Source organism: Molossus molossus, unplaced genomic scaffold (genome assembly GCF_014108415.1).
Source record: "Molossus molossus isolate mMolMol1 unplaced genomic scaffold, mMolMol1.p scaffold_m16_p_6, whole genome shotgun sequence".
Taxonomy (NCBI): Eukaryota; Metazoa; Chordata; class Mammalia; order Chiroptera; family Molossidae; genus Molossus; species Molossus molossus.
The window spans coordinates 63,019,216-63,035,278 of NW_023425399.1; the positions used below are offsets into that span (position 1 = coordinate 63,019,216).

The window sequence follows — 16,063 nt, forward strand, 5'->3', positions numbered from 1 at the left end:
CTTCTACCAAGATCTGTTTCTGTATGTTCTATATAAGAAAATGTATCCATATGTTGATGGTGAGCTGTGACTTAAAAAAAAAAAAAAGTCCCATTCTGATCATTTTTGCTGGTATCATTTTAAATTTTAATTTAAAAATAGCCCTGGCCCATTTGGCTCAGCAGTTAGAACGTTGGCTTTTAAACCAGAGTCTTGCCCTGGTTTTGAGGATAAAAAACAAAACAAAAAAAAAACAGAGTCTTGGGTTCGATTCTGGTCAAGGGCATGTACCTCGGTTGCAGGTTTAATCCTTGGCCCTGGTTGGGGTTGTACAGGAGGCAATCAGTCAATGTCTGTCTGTCTGTCTGTCTGTCTGTCTCTCTTTCTCTCTACCTCCCTCCCACTCTGTCTGAAAATCAATGGAAAAATATCCTGTGGTGAGGATTAAAAAATAATAATTATGCTGCCCTGGCCAGTGTGGCTTAGTTGGTTGGAGTGTCGTCCTGTATACCATTAGATGGAGAGTTCAGTTCTGGTCAGGGTACATACCTGGGCTGTGGGTTTGATCCCGTTCAGGGCCCATGTGGAGGCAAGCGGTTGATGTTTTTCCCTCACATTGATGTTTTTCTCTCTCTCTCTCTAAAATCAATTTCAGTAAGTAAATTAAAAATAAAATTTATCATAATTATTATTTAAGATGTTAGAACATGTTTATAAATATTTGTACTTGTTCAAAATTATTGAATTGAATTAAATATATATAAAAGATTTTCATTAAGTTCAGAGGTTTTATGTGGTATTTCAGAAGAATTTAACCTTAGCCCGGCTGGTGTGGCTCCGTAGTTGAATGTTGACCCATGCACCAAGAGGTTGCCAGTACAATCAATACCTGGTTGGGGCACAAGCCCAGGTTGTGGGCTCAATCCCCAGTGGGGGGCATGCAGAAGGTGGCCCATCGATGTTTCTATCTCTCTCTCTTTCTCTCTCTCTAAAATCAATAAAGAAAAAAAAATTTTTTTAACGTAAAATAAAAAAGAATTTAACCTTAATCCTCCCTCCTTTGATGTCAGATCTTCGGTGTCTGAGGTGAACAGCCCTGACCGCACAAATTGCTTGATCCTCAAATACTATTGTTTCTTAGACTTTAGCCTTGAAATTGGCACCTCATAGGTCTTTTTTTTTTTCCAATTGCATTTTATATTCAATACAATTTTGTATTAGTTCCAGATGTACAGCATAGTGTTTAGACAATCAAATACTTCATACAGTGTTCCCCCAATATTTCCAGTACCCACCTGGCACCATACACCAGCCACTTTCAACCAGTGTGACTCAAGAATTTTTAAAGCATGCAGTACCTGACTATTTAGTCAGGGGCACTTACCTCTTTTCCCTTAGATTGTCAAGTAAAAAATGACAACAGCCAACATAACAATAGTTGTCCAATGTGAATGAATCAAAATTATACCCATTTTTTGTCAGATCAGCAAAAAATATAATTTTTGGTGTGCTGCAGAATTTTTGTAACTAGTTTGTGTGCCAAGAGATGAAAAAGGTTGAAAATTGCTGCCATACTTAGTTATTACAATATTACTATGTTCTCTGTGCTGTACTTCACATCCCTGTAACTACAGATTTGTAGTTCTTAATCCCTTCACCTTTTTCACCCAGTCAGTTCCCTTAGTTCGTCTCTCCTCTGGCAACCAACAGACTATTCTTTAGAAGTTCTAAGGCTTAAGGCACAAAAGTACTTCAGTGGAGGAATTACCTTGTAATCCTACTTTTTAAAAAAACATTAATAACATGTACTTTTTCATACCAATCACATTGAAATTTTTCTGATTGTCCCAATAATGTCCTAAAGCCTTTTGTCCCTCAATTTAGAATCCAATCAAGAGTTGCATATTGAATTTGAAATCATGTATCCTTATTCCTCTGAAATCTAGAACAGTTTTCCTGACTTTTTGTCTTTAATGTCATTGGCATATTTGAAGAGGCCAAGCCAGTTTTTTTTTTTGTTTTTTTTTTACAAAATGCCCTTCAATCTGAAATGGTCTGAGTGCTATTACACAGTTAGATTCAAATTAAACAGGTTTTTCTTTGCAGGAATACCTATCTATATAGGACAGCAGGTGTTTTCTGAATGCATCACATCATATTAGCCCTGATGTGAGCTCGTTCAATTAACTGGTGACACTGAGTCTGGTCACTTGGTTATAGTAGTTTCGGCTCACTTCCTTCATTGTAAAATTTTTTTTTTACGTTTGTGATTAATATCTTCTTGGTGTGGTGATGGGTTCAAACTCCGAACATCCTTTCCCCCCAAGTCTTTCACCCAGTGCTTTTTCCATCCATGCATCTATATGCAGTTCTTGCCTGAATCAATTGTTACTGTATTTGTTGTAAAATGTTATGGGTTTTTTTGTTTTTATAATTTCTTCAACATTTATTAATTTCTTTTCTCATGTAAAGATAACCTTTCCTTTTTCTTCCCACTTTTGGAAATATTTTTAGTATCAGTGTGATCCCTAGAATTACTTAAAAAAAAATTTTTTTTTTATTTATTGGTTGATTTTAGAGGGAGAGGGAGAGAGAGATAGAAACATCGATTGGCCGCCTCCTGCATGCCCCTCACTGGGGATTTGGCCCACAACCTGGGTATATGCCCTGACCGAGAATCGAATCGGCAACCTCTTGGTGCATGGGGTTGACACTCAACCACTGAGCCACAGGATAATCACTCTTAAAGGTAAAGGTAAATGTATCTATTTTTCTTTTAAATCCTCACCTGAAGATATCTTTCCTTTTTTTTTTTTTTTTCAGATAAAGTGGGAGGTAGGGAGAGAGAGAGAGAAAGAGAGAGAGAGAAATATCAATGTGAGAGAAACACATTGATTGGCTGCCTCCTACATGACCCCAGCTGGGGCTGGGGTTTGAACCTGCAACCAAGGTACATGCCTTTGGCCAGGAATTGAACCCAAGACTCTTGGGTCCTTGGGCCAATGCTCTAACCAGTGAGCCAAACCAGCCAGATAATTAAATGGACTTACTAATATATATTCGAATTAACCATATTATCTATAGTGATTTTTAAGCAGTCTTGTAAAAAAAGTAATGTCTGGCCATGGCCAGTTTGGCTCAGCATTTGAGCGTCAGCCTACAGACCAGAGAGTCCTGGGTTTGGTTCCTGCTAGGGGCACGTACCACAAAAAAAAAAAAAAAAGTAATGTCTATGCCTTGTCCTAGTGAATATTTTTTTGTTATTTTAGCTTCTTCATATTGACAAAAGAAGAGAATATCTTTATCAACTTCAGGAGTTTTTGGTGACAGATAATAGTAGAAATTGGCGCTTTCGAGCTGAACTGGCTGAGTAAGTTCTTACAGTTTATTAGATTATTTTGCAGAGGTGTACATTTACTTCATCTTTACCATTTCTGGATTTGTTCATTACTTTGTGTAAATCCAAGTTTCAACTGGTATCCTGTCTTTAACATTTGTTGTAATGTAGTGAATTTTCTTAGTGTTTTGTTTTTTTTGTTTTTTGTTTTTTTAAGTCTGTTTCTCTTTTTTTTTAATTGTGATAAAATGCACATAACCAAAGTTGCAGTTGATAACATTTAGTATGTTCACAATATAATACAACTAGTTCTAGAACATTTCATCATCTCAAACATGAAACCTTTACTTCTGTCTGTCCCTTTCCCCTAGCAGTCATTAATTTACTTTCTGTCTCTGGATCTGCCTTTTCTGAGCATTTTATACAAATGTAGTTACAGCCCAGCCAGCTTGGCTCAGTGGTTGAGTGTCGACCCATGGACCACAAAGTTGCCGGTTTGATTCCCGATCAGGGCACATGCCCAGGCTGTGGGTTCAATCCCCAGTGGGAGGCGTGCAGAAGGCGGCCAGTCGATGTTCTCTCTCATTGATGTTTCTCTCTTCCTCTCCCTTCCTTTCTTTCTGAATCAATAAAGAAAAAAAAATTTTTTTTTTAAATAAAAATAAATGGTTACATAACATGGTTTTTTGTGTCCGGCTTCTTCACTTAGCATAATGATTTCAAGATTTATTCATGGATAGATTTGTCCTTACCATAGATTTTAACAACTTCAGCATACGATTTTTTTTTTCTTATTATGTCAAGAAGCACTTAAAAGCTTCTTGTTGCATATTCGAATTGCCAGCATTACTACTACTCTTGTGCTTTGAAGCCATTATGAGGTAAAATGAGGGCTACTTGGACACAGCAAGCTCTGTAGTACCACAGTAGTCTATCTGATAATCGTCTGCTAAGTGACCACAGGCAGGTAGTGTGTACAGTGTGGATGCTAGACAAAGGGATGATTCAGTCCCAGGAAGGCAGGAACAGGATGGCTCGAGATTTCATCACATTGCTCAGAATGGTGTGCAATTTAAAACATGAATTATTTGCTCCTGAAATTTTCCATTTAATAATTTTGGATTCTGATTGATAACTGGTTACTGAAACCATGACCAGTTCACTTTCTATTGGTTACACATGTAGATAATCTTAAATTTAAAATCTGAAAGGCAGAATTCTCATTTATATTCAAGTTGTTTTTTTATGAACATTGTTGCATCTACTCAAATTAGCCTGGTGGGTGCTTTTAGTCTTCAGTACTCCTCAGATGTAATGGGAATTTGGTAGAGGACCACTTATGTTATCTCTAGTAAATGTATCTTTCCCTTAGAATCTGCATAGAGCCTTAATACTAGGCTACCTTAAACTGCTAGAACTTTTAATTAATTTATTTATTTTTATGTTTTTATTGATTTGGGGGAGGTGGAGAGATGTAGAAACGTTGATGTGAGACATAGATCAGCTGCCTCCTGTTCACTCCCTACTAGGGATCAAGCCCGTGACCCCAGCATGTGCCCTGACTGGGAATCAAACCGGGACCTCTTAGTCCATGGGACAACACTCAATCCATTGAGCCACACTGGCCTGGCAGAACTTTCTTATTTAGATAACTGATTGTAGATGAAGGTTTCTCAGCACATTCTAAACAGTTAGTGTGAGAAAAATGGGTTTCATGTTCCAGTTGAACATATTAGGAAATGCTTTGCTCTGTCTCAGTTCTTGTGGACACAGATGCGCAGAGACAGGGATAATGCTATGCATGAGAGACCAGGTTAATCACTAGTCTTTGTATGTGGTCATCTTACAAGTAGTATCCAGTATTATAAATATTCAGATGATCAACATATCTTTATTTGTCTTGTTTTAAAATATTAACTATCTTTTTCATATTCATTTTTGTAGACAGCTGATTTTACTTCTAGAATTATATAGTCCCAGAGATGTTTATGATTATTTACGCCCCATTGCTCTGAATCTATGTGCAGATAAAGTTTCTTCTGTTCGCTGGATTTCCTACAAGTTGGTATGTTTTTAAATTGTTACAATTTTAGATCAGCAAAGTCTTTAATAAGATCACAAAATGAAGATATTCCTCACTTCTCCACGTTCGCTCTCCTAGGTCAGTGAGATGGTGAAGAAGCTGCACATGGCGACACCACCAACATTTGGTGTGGACCTCATCGATGAGCTTGTGGAAAATTTTGGTAGATGTCCCAAGTGGTCTGGTCGTCAAGCCTTTGTCTTTGTCTGCCAGGTAAGTGAAGACTTACCCATTAGTGACACTTTTTTTTTTTTTTTTTATCCTCACCCGAGGACATTTTTCCATTTTTTGTACAGATAGAGTGGGAGGGAGAGAGAGGAAGGGAGAGAGAGAGAGAAACATCGACGTGAAGGGACACATCGAGTGGCTGCCACCCGCACGACCAACCAGGGCTGGGGACAAACTGCAACCGAGGTATGTGCCCTTAGCGGGAACCGAACCCGGGTCTCTCCGGACCGCAGGCCGACGCTCTAACCGCTGAGCCAAACTGGCCAGGGCTAGTGACACTTTTAAAATGTGGATAATGCTCACCTGAGGATATTTTTCCATTGCTTTTTAGAGAGGGTAGAAAGGAGGGAGGGAAAGAGAAACATCAATGTGAGAAAGATACAGTGGTTGCCTCCTGCATGACCCTGACGGGGCAGGGAACCAAACCTGCAACCCAGGTACATGCCCTTGACTGGGAATTGAACCCACAACTCTTGGGTCTTCAGACCAATGCTTGAACCACTGCGCAAAACCAACCAGGGCTGTTTGTGACACATCTTTCTATCTAGAACTAGGTTTATTCTTTTACTCCTTATCTCTCTCAACATTTTCTTTATTCTTAAAGGACAGAATTTTGCCACCTGGTTATTTATAGGATCTCCTGTTCCTCAGTTGGGTATCTGCCTGGTTGACAAGTCCTATAAAGTTCACTGAGCTCTTCATAAAGCTGGCACATCCACAGTGGTCCCCTAGAGGACGCTTGGGGTCTGTGGACCATAGCACAGGTGTGAAAATGAATGTGACCATGAACACTCCAGGTCTCTGTGGGGCAGTTTAAAAACTGTGTCTCAGTGGGGACTTAATTATGTCGTTTTTGTTTTGAGTTCCCAAGTGCCTGGAATATTGGTTTAAAAGCAGTAACTAAAATCTGTAATAATTACATTGTTACTAAAAGACTTGATTAGTATGGCTCAGGTAGACTAAATTGGCAAATCTGAAGCAGTTACTTCTTTTCCCCAGACTGTCATTGAAGATGATTGCCTTCCCATGGACCAGTTTGCTGTGCGTCTGATGCCACATTTGCTGACCTTAGCAAATGACAGGGTTCCAAATGTTAGAGTGCTGCTTGCAAAGACATTAAGACAAACTCTGCTAGAAAAAGGTAGGTACCTAATTCTTAGGAAAAGTGTTTGTGGTGGGGAGGAGATAATATGTTTGTAGAAATAATCTGATAGAAGAAGATATTGTAAGTTCATAGTGGTTCCTTCTGTGAAGATTAAAGGGCAGTGATAGGAACTTTTAATTATTGCCCTTCTGTTCTAAGTGAATTTCTTTTAATAATTTAAAACTTACAGCCCTGCCCTGGCCGGTTTGGCTCAGCGGTTAGAGCGTCAGCCTGCGGTCCGGAGAGACCCAGGTTCGGTTCCCGCTAAGGGCGTGTACCTCGGTTGCAGTTTGTCCCCGGCCCTGGTCGGTTGTGCGGGTGGCAGCCACTCGATGTGTCCCTTTCACGTTGATGTTTCTCTCTCTCTCTCTCTCTGTCTCTCCCCCCTCCCTCCCACTCTATCTGAACAAAAAATGGAAAAATGTCCTCGGGTGAGGATAAAAAAAAAACTTACTAGTTTGAATTTTGGGCATTCACTCATAACTATGAAAAAATACTGCCGTTAGAGTCCCCCCTCCCCCCCCCATGATATGTTGTTTGGGGCCTCCAGGCGTGTTTGTGTTTCCTCCTCTTCTTTCTTAGGCAGAACACAAATGCCGATATTATTTGTTTTGATACAAATTATAAACTCCTTAAGATTCAGATCATTTTATTTGTTGTCATCCCCCCACAATACCTCATAAATATCATTTGAATGCATGAACTCATGAATGAATCACAGAAAGAAGTTTTTAATAGACTTCAGTGAATATGGGTAAATTAATATTGCTTGTTTTTTCTTTTTTGGAATTCATTTAATTTTTTAAAATAGCAATTACAATAAAATAGCTAGAGAAGACTCTGGTTTTCAGTATGTATGTTTGGTATTTGGGAGTGTTTTTCCTTTTTTAGCTAATTAATAGCTGTAACAAGTATAAGTGTTAATATATTAGCTCCGCTGCCATTGAACAATCATCATGAGATTTAATCTAAGTTTGGGGACTTTTGTGTTTGTTTTTTTATATAACAAATCAGTGTGGATTACTGTTTATAATTCAGCATAGCTTGTGTTTTATATTTATAGAAAAATCATGTTTTATAATGACTGAGAACTTTGTATACTTGTACTTAACAAAACTGAAATGTTAGACTAATTGTTTGTAATTTGCACTTCTCATTTCCAGACTATTTCTTAACCTCTGCCAGCTGTCATCAGGAAGCTGTAGAACAAACCATCATGGCTCTTCAGATGGATCGTGACAGTGACGTCAAGTATTTTGCAAGCATCCACCCTGCCAGTACCAAAATCTCTGAAGATGCCATGAGCACAGCTTCCTCAACCTACTAGAAAGTGTCGACCTCGGTGTCTTTCCTGCTTCCTAGGAAGTTAAGGTTTGACACACGCTCCACACGAGTGTGAGCTGGGACACTTTGAGGAGGAAGGGAGACCTTTCTTTTTTGCAGACTTAGTTGCAGATGCATGTTGCCCACACCGGCACCAGGGATTTTAAGAGTCAAGAGAAAGTACAGTAAACACTATTATCTTATCTTGACTTTAAGGGAAAATAATTTCTCAGAGGATTATAATTGTCACCGAAGCCTTAAATCCTTCTGTCTTCCTGACTGAATGAAACTTGAATTGGCAGAGCATTTTCTTATGGAAGGGATGAGATTCCCAGAGACCTGCATTGCTTTCTCCGGGTTTTATTTAATGACTGATAGATGGAATTATAGCCAGAAGGCGGCTGAGAGCCAGGATGTGAAAGAGATCTTCAGTATTAACTCTCACTGTTTCCGCACAGTCAAGGACCTATGCGCTTCATGGCTAGCTGCCCAGTCAGCCCTACGTGTGAATAGTTTTTGACATGTGTTAATGGGGAAGGAGATGCTTTTTATTTCTCCTAAGGGCTTGATGCTAACACTAAAGTAGAATGTGATTTTAACTCATAAATGCAGCATATTGCTGTATACATTTACAGAATGTTCGCTGAGTTATCTATGTCCTGACTTTTTTTCATGCTGGTCATGACCTGAATGAAATTTATTAGCACGTATACTGTATGTCAGGTGTTTTTAACTTGATCATGATCAGCTCTGAGGTGCATCTTTTCCTTCACATACTGTACATATCTGTGACCACTCTTAGGAGTGTTACAGACTTTAATCATGCTGTTTAAAACTGTTGTGGCACAAGTTCTCTTGTCCAAATAAAATTTATTAATAAGATCTGTATAGAGATATATAGACAGTTTTGATTGTTTTATAGATGCCTGCGAATAAATGAAATTTGTGACCTGTATTAATGATTTAGTATAAAATGGGAAAAGTAGATTAAAAATTTGTCTTTTAACTAGTTTAGTAATTTCATTGAAATCTGCTCATGCCCCCCGGGCTGGGTTGTACTCTTGGCAGATGACAGAGGCACCCTGGGCGCTGTGCTCCTGAGGCTGGCGCCGTGCGGCTTGTCTGCATCGGGTGTGAGGAGCAGGCAGCCAGGTCCTGAGGACGGCAAGGGGTGTTGGAACCTGTCTACCCTGCAGCCTATTGTACAGGATCTTCCAAGGGGGGGAAATGGGCTTCCAGGGGCAGTTATAAAAGCAAGCAAGCAAATCTAGAAAATTGATGATTTAGCAGTTCATTGAAATCCCCCAGGAGGCAAAAACAAAACTGCAAAAACAATTCATACATAGACTATTAACTTCACAATAGAAAAATGAACAGAGTGGTAGTAATTATGTCCTCATAGGGATTAAACATTGATGGCTAATCAGAAGATATTCTGAGATATTTTAGGACTTGTGAATAACCAAGGTGAAGAGGAAAACTGCATTTTCTCAGCCCATGTACGTAGTGACATTGCCCGGTGTCTCCTCCCCTCCCACACACAGGCCCCTTCCTCACATCCGGCCTCACGGCTAGGCGATGGCACACTGAGTGCTCTCTGCTGCCCTGCCCCTTGTCGGAGACATTTTTGTGCACTTTCAGAGTGACCCTCACTGAATCACCCAGCCAGCAGACTTTCTGTTTGCCTAGAGGAGTGGCTCGAGGGTCACCTTTTTTCCAAGTCTTAGGGGTATTTCTGTGATGCCAGACCACTGTCCGCTTTCTAGAGCCCTTTAACTCTGAATTGGGCAAGCGCCGAGTTCCTGAGAGCACCACGTTCATGCTCCGAGAGCTCCCCAAGCTGCCAGCATCTTGTCAGGAAACACTGTTCTGGGGGATGTGAGTGCTGGGCAGGCACTGGGTGCACTGCTGGGTACTGTTCTCAGGCTCATCGGTCCAGGTCTCACCTTCTATCAGGACGAGTATTTCCCTGCGTACTGCAAGCTGAATGTGCCACAGGAAACATGTCTGGATCTCATGCCCTCTCCAGTGTCAGCTTTCCAGGGGAACGTGGAATGCCTGGAACGCCAGGCGTGCGTGCTCAGTGTACGTGGGGGCGCTGGGGAGCAGGGCTGCACATGCAACTCGGGCAGGAGGGGCTGCCAGGAGTAGATGGATGCAGGGTTTGAAACTGGCCATCTCTATATAGGAAAGGCTCCAGGACACGTGATCATTTCCATGTATGGTAACATTTCTATAAATTCAGGAGACAGAGAAACAATGAGAGAAAGGGAGGAAAAGAATGACTCTCCCAACAACTTAAGCAAATGGCTTCTTAAAAATGAGTAATACTCTGACTCAAACCAGAGGAAAAGAAGTTGAGAGTGGAAATAAATGTAAGCAAGACTGGTTTCTGTTGTATTTTTGAATTTCTGTTGTAAGCCTTTATAAGCTCAGGCTAGATGTACAACGTCTAGTATGACCACCAGGAAGAGCCGGCCACAGGAGAGAGGCTGGCCAGGGTCAGTGTGCCCACATACACCTTGCACTAGAGTCCGTGGGTGGACACACTGGAGGACCCCATGTGGAGAGTGGCCAAGCTCATGGTCAGGGCTTACAGAGTTCTTATAGTATCTCCTTACCACTAGGAAACCAGATGGCATTTTAGGTAGGGGTAGGGAAGGAGGCCTAACTTTCAAATCCCTTTATCAGAAATTCCAAATAGCCATTTTGTGATCCCTTGAATAGGAATGTTTTTACTCAATGGAAGTTTTTTGACTTTGAGAATATTTTGACTAAATACAAATATTCTTAACAGCCCAGCCAGAGTGGCTCATTTGGTTGAGTACCCTCAGTTTCGAAAGGTTGGTTTTCTGTTCAATTCCTGGTCAGGGGCCGGGAACTAAACCTGGGTCTCTCTGGTCTGTGGGCCGACACTTTAACCGCTGAGCCAAATGGGCCAAGGCTGAATCCATTTTCTGTAGAGAATTAGCAAACTAGTTTTTGTTTAATCTTACAGAAATTATTTTCCTTAGGAATTATTTTCCTAGGAAAGGACAAGTACTCCACTCAGTGATCAGATTTTAGTCTGACATTTTACAGTGCTGTTGTAGGTTTCTACCAAGTTTTATTTATATTTTACGTCAAATTTTGCTGATTTTAAATTTGGCAAGATTTGTTATTTGGAGTTTTTAGTCGGTAATGTTAATTGACTTTAGCATATGAATCTTTCACACTGATTAGGTGTGTTTTTTTTTATTGATTGGAGTAACATTGATTAATAACATTAAATTTCAGGTATATAATGTTATGGCATCTGTATACTCTATTGTGTGCTCACCACCCCAAGCTTAGTCTCTTTCTGTCATTAGTTGATCCTGTTTACTCTCATCTTCCTCCCTCTACCCCTCTACCCTTCTGCCATTCTGTTCTATCTATGAGTTTTTTGTTTATTTGTTGCTTTTTAAAAAATATCTGACATGGTCCGGCCGGTGTATCTCAGTGGTTGAGTGTTGACCCATACACTAAGAGTTCACTGGTTCAATTCCTGGTCAGGGCACATGCCCAGGTTGTGGACCAGATCCTGTGGGGCATGCAGGAGGCGGCCAATCGATGTTCTTTCTCATCGATGTTTCCATCTCTCCCTCCCTCCCTCTCTCTCTAAAATCAATAAAGAAAGAATGTCATGCTCCAGTACCTCAGGGCCCCTCATTACCAAATACTCCAGTGTTAGCCCAGCACTCTGAGAAAGTAGTTTGGGAACAAAAATATTAGAGGAAAGGAAGTTGTGTAGGGAACATTCCCTAGGCAGAGCTGAAGGGAGGTAGAACAGAAATGGAGGGGAGAGGCTTCTCACAGGGGCGCAGAATAGTCTCAATTGGCTTAATCAATTTTTTTTAGTTTCCCAGAGGCCACACCAACTGCCATTTTTCTACTAATGCTGCCAGAGTAAGGATTTACCCCTCACAGCAGGTCAGTGTCAGTCCACAAGAATAGTTTCAGTGGCTCAGGTAGAACAAGAATAGGAACAGTGTAGTGTGGTGTGTGTGTACATTGTAAGGTTGCCACCTGACTTGTCTTTGGTGATTCTGAGATTTTTGTTTTCTGTGTTTTTGGCTTTTAACTATCTATAGTAAAATATCAGTCATTTAGAATGGTGCCTCTCAAATATTATGTGCACCTAAGGCACCTGGGATCTTGTTAAAATGTAGATTATAGCCTTGGCTGGTGTGGCTCAGTTAGTTGGGCATCGCCCTGTGCACCAAAATATTGGGGGTTCGATTCTCAGTTGAGGCATATGCGTGGGTTGCAGGCTCAATCCCCAGTGGGGGGCATGCAGGAAGTGACTGATGGATGTTCTCTCATACTGATGTTTTTCTCTTTCTCCCTTCCTCTTGCTCTTAAAAACAAAAAAAAAATCAATACAAAATATTTAAAAATGCAAATCATGATCCAGCTGGTCCAGGATGGAGCGTCAGACCCAGCACTCCTGATAAAAATCAAGGTGACATTTTAAAATAACAAGGCCCAGCCCTGGCCGGTTTGGCTCAGCGGTTGGAGCGTCCGTCTGCGGTCCGGAGAGACCCAGGTTCGGTTCCCGCTACGGGCACGCGTACCTCGGTTGCAGTTTGTCCCCGGCCCTGGTTGGTCGTGCGGGTGGCAGCCACTCGATGTGTCCCTTTCACATCGATGTTTCCCTCTCTCTCTCTTCCTCTCTCCCTCCCACTCTATCTGTACAAAAAATGGAAAAATGTCCTCGGGTGAGGATAAAAATAAATAATAAAATAAAATAACAAGGCCCATCTGGCCAGTGTGGCTCAGTGGATTGAGTATTGCCCTGTGCACTGAGAGATCCCAGTTCAATTCCCAGTCAGGGCACATGCCTGTTTCAGACTCTGTCCCCAGTAGGGAGCATGCAGGAGCAGCTGACTGATGTTTCTCTCTCACATGATGTTTCTCTCCCTTCCTCTCTCTAAACAATAAAAACATTTAAAAAATATTTTAATTCATCTTTATTGTTGAATGTATTACAGTTGTCCTCCCTTTTTTTCCCCATTGACCCCCCTCCATCCCAATTCGGCCCCCTTCCTCCTTCCCCACGCTATTGTCGGTGTCTATTGGTTATGCATATATGCATAGAAATTCTTTGGTTTATCTCATTTGCCCTCGCCACCCCTTCCCTTTGAGGTTCATCAGTCTAACAACCAATTTGTACTTCTTAATTCCTTCATCTTTTTCACCCACACCCCCAGCCCCTGCCCACCTGGCAAGCAACAAAAAGTTCTCTGTATCTATAAGTCTGTTTCTGTTCTTCTTGCTCATTTGTTTGTAGATTCAATTGTTGGTAGATGTGTATTTCTTGCCATTTTATTGTTTACATTTTTTGTCTTCTCCTTCAAGAAGACCCTTCAACATGTCATATAATACTGGTTTGGTGGTGATTATTAGCTCCTTTAGTTTTTTGGTTTTTTTTCCTGGTGTTTTTTTTTTTTCCAAATTTTTATTGTTGGATGTAAAATGTATTACAAATGTTCCACATTTTACCCCCATTGACCCCCTCCTCCCCACTCCCGCCCCCCTCCCACTTTTCCCACACTATTGTCTGTGTCCATTGGTTATGCATATATGTTCTTTGGTTTATTTCTTCCCATCCCCCCCACCCCTTTCCCTTTGAGGTTTGTCAGTCTAGCAATGAATTTGTGCTTCTTAATCCCTTCACCTTTTCCACCCATTCTCCCAACCCCTCTCCCAACTGGCAACCAACAAAATGTTCCCTGTATCTATGAGAATGTTTCTGTTCTATCTGTTCATTTTGTTTGTAGATTCCATTGTTGATAGATATGTATTCATTGCCATTTTGTTCATACATTTTATCTTTTTCTTTAAAAAGACCCTTCATCATTTCATATAATGGTTTGGTAGTGATGAACTCCTTTAACTTTTTCTTGTCTGGGAAAGTTTTTGTATGTTCATCGATTCTAAATGACAGCTTTGCAGGATAGAGTAATCTTGGTTGTAGGTTCTTGCTTTTCATCACTCTGGAGATTTCTTGTCACTCCCTTCTGGCCTGCAAAGTTTCTTTTGAGATATCAGCTGACAGCCTAATGGGAACTCCCTTGTAGGTAACTAGCTGCCTTTCTCTTGCTGCTTTTAAGATTCTCTCTTTGTCTTGAACCTTTTGCATTTTGATGATGATGTGTCTTGGTGTGGGCCTCTTGGGGTTCATCTTTTTTGGGACTCTCTGTGCTTTCTGGACTTGTATGTCTGCTTCCTTCACCAAGTTAGGAAAGTTTTCTGCCATTATTGTTTCAAACAGATTTTCGATTTCTTGTTCTTGCTCTTCTCCTTCTGGCACCCCCAAGATGCGAATGTTGGCACACTTGAAGTCGTCCCAGAGGCTCCTTACACTATCCTCATTTTTTTGGATTCTTTTTTCTTTTTGCTGTTCTGATTGGGCATTTTTTGCTTCCTTATATTCCAAATCGATGGTTTGCTCCTTTGATTTACATACTCTATTATTGAAGCTGTTACATACTCTTTATTTCAGTTAATGCCTCCTTCAATTCTAACTGTGTATCCATGATTTCTAACTGGTCCTTTTTTATGCTCTTGAGGCCCTCCCTAAGTTCACTGAGGTTCTCACTAAGTTCATCGAGCATCCTTATAAGCAGTATTTTGAACTCAGTATCTGTTAGGTTGCTTATCTCCATTTCGCTTAGTTCTTTTATTGGGGTTTTGTTCTGTTCTTTCATTTGGGACCTGTTTCTTTGTCTCCTCATTTTGGCTGCTGCCCTGTGTTTGTTTCAGTGTATTACTTAATGAGAGGTATGGGGCTCGCTGAAACCAGATGCTGCTCGTTTGAAAGAATTTAGGAAAAACCCGAAGCAGGGTCCAAGACCGGCCAATCTCTATGGTTAAGCAAGTGGCAACAGCTTGGGTGGGCTTGAAAGTTGGGTGGGGCGGGGCCTCAGGGAGTCAGCAGGGCGGGGCTACCAGTGTGAGCCAGGTTGCTGGAGTCCCAGATATGGCGACTGTCTGCCGCCCCAGGGAAGGGCTCACCAAAGGAACAAAGGCCTCTGACAGCACGTTTGTCCCGGAGAAAGCCCCCTCTCCAGTGCCAAACAGCTCAGTTCTTCCCTGTATGTCTCTGGGGCCCCTCGAGCTGCCTCCCCTCCAAGCTCAGAGGGAGAGAGTCCGATAAGTCCGTGCGCGGGCCCTTTAAGGAGCTGCCTGGGGCTCCAGCCGCCCCCCTGAGCCTCAGTTCCTGCTGGTTTTTCCAGCCAGAAGTTATGGGGATTCTCTTCCTGGCGCTGGAATCCTGAACAGGGCACCTGGTGTGGGACGGGGACCCCTCAGTCCTCAGGAAGGACCTTCCCAGCCGAGGTATCCTCCTGATTTTTATCCACCACACGTGGGTGTGGGACCAGCCCGTCTCACTGTAGTCTCGCCGCCGCCCCTCCTACCAGTCTCGATGCAGCTTCTTTAATTCCGTAGTTGTAGGACTTCCATTCAGCTTGATTTCAGGCGGTTTTGAATGGTGGTTGTTCTGTAGTTTAGTTGTAACTTGGATGTGGTTGTGGGAGGACGCAATACTGCGTTTACCTACCCGCCATCTTGACCGGAAGTCTCTATATATTTTTTTCATCCGCATGTGAGAAACTACAAAATTATTTATGCAACCTTTTCAGGTTACCCACACCCTCCCAAAGAGATGGCTTCTGCTTTCTCTAATTATAGCTGGAATTGTCCAGCTTCTCATTGGAGCTGCGGCCCTCTGGTTCATGAATCACACTTGTTCACCTACCCTCATCCATCTGTTTTCAACCAATCGGAACTTCTGGTTCTAGGGCCTGCATGGATATTGTGTTAGTTCTCAAGGATGTGTGGTGACAGTGTAGACAACAACAATCAACTGTGATCACACCACTGCTTTGAGCCTCAGTTTCCTGTTTATTGTGAAAAACAAGACAATAGGCCCAAAATGGAGTTG

General features: G+C 41.5%; 1 protein-coding gene across 1 annotated transcript in view; it reads left to right on the plus strand.

Moving 5' to 3' along the window:
* PPP4R1 (protein phosphatase 4 regulatory subunit 1) overlaps nt 1-9,103 on the plus strand; it is a 99,487-nt gene extending 90,384 nt beyond the window's left edge. Inside the window, exons 16-20 of the mRNA XM_036244090.1 lie at nt 3,249-3,349; nt 5,261-5,381; nt 5,478-5,612; nt 6,627-6,768; nt 7,935-9,103. Of these exons, the coding sequence (XP_036099983.1) occupies nt 3,249-3,349; nt 5,261-5,381; nt 5,478-5,612; nt 6,627-6,768; nt 7,935-8,098 (663 nt within the window). The 3' untranslated portion in view covers nt 8,099-9,103. The remainder of the gene's footprint in view (nt 1-3,248; nt 3,350-5,260; nt 5,382-5,477; nt 5,613-6,626; nt 6,769-7,934) is intronic.
* The last annotated feature ends 6,960 nt before the right edge of the window (nt 9,104-16,063 follow it).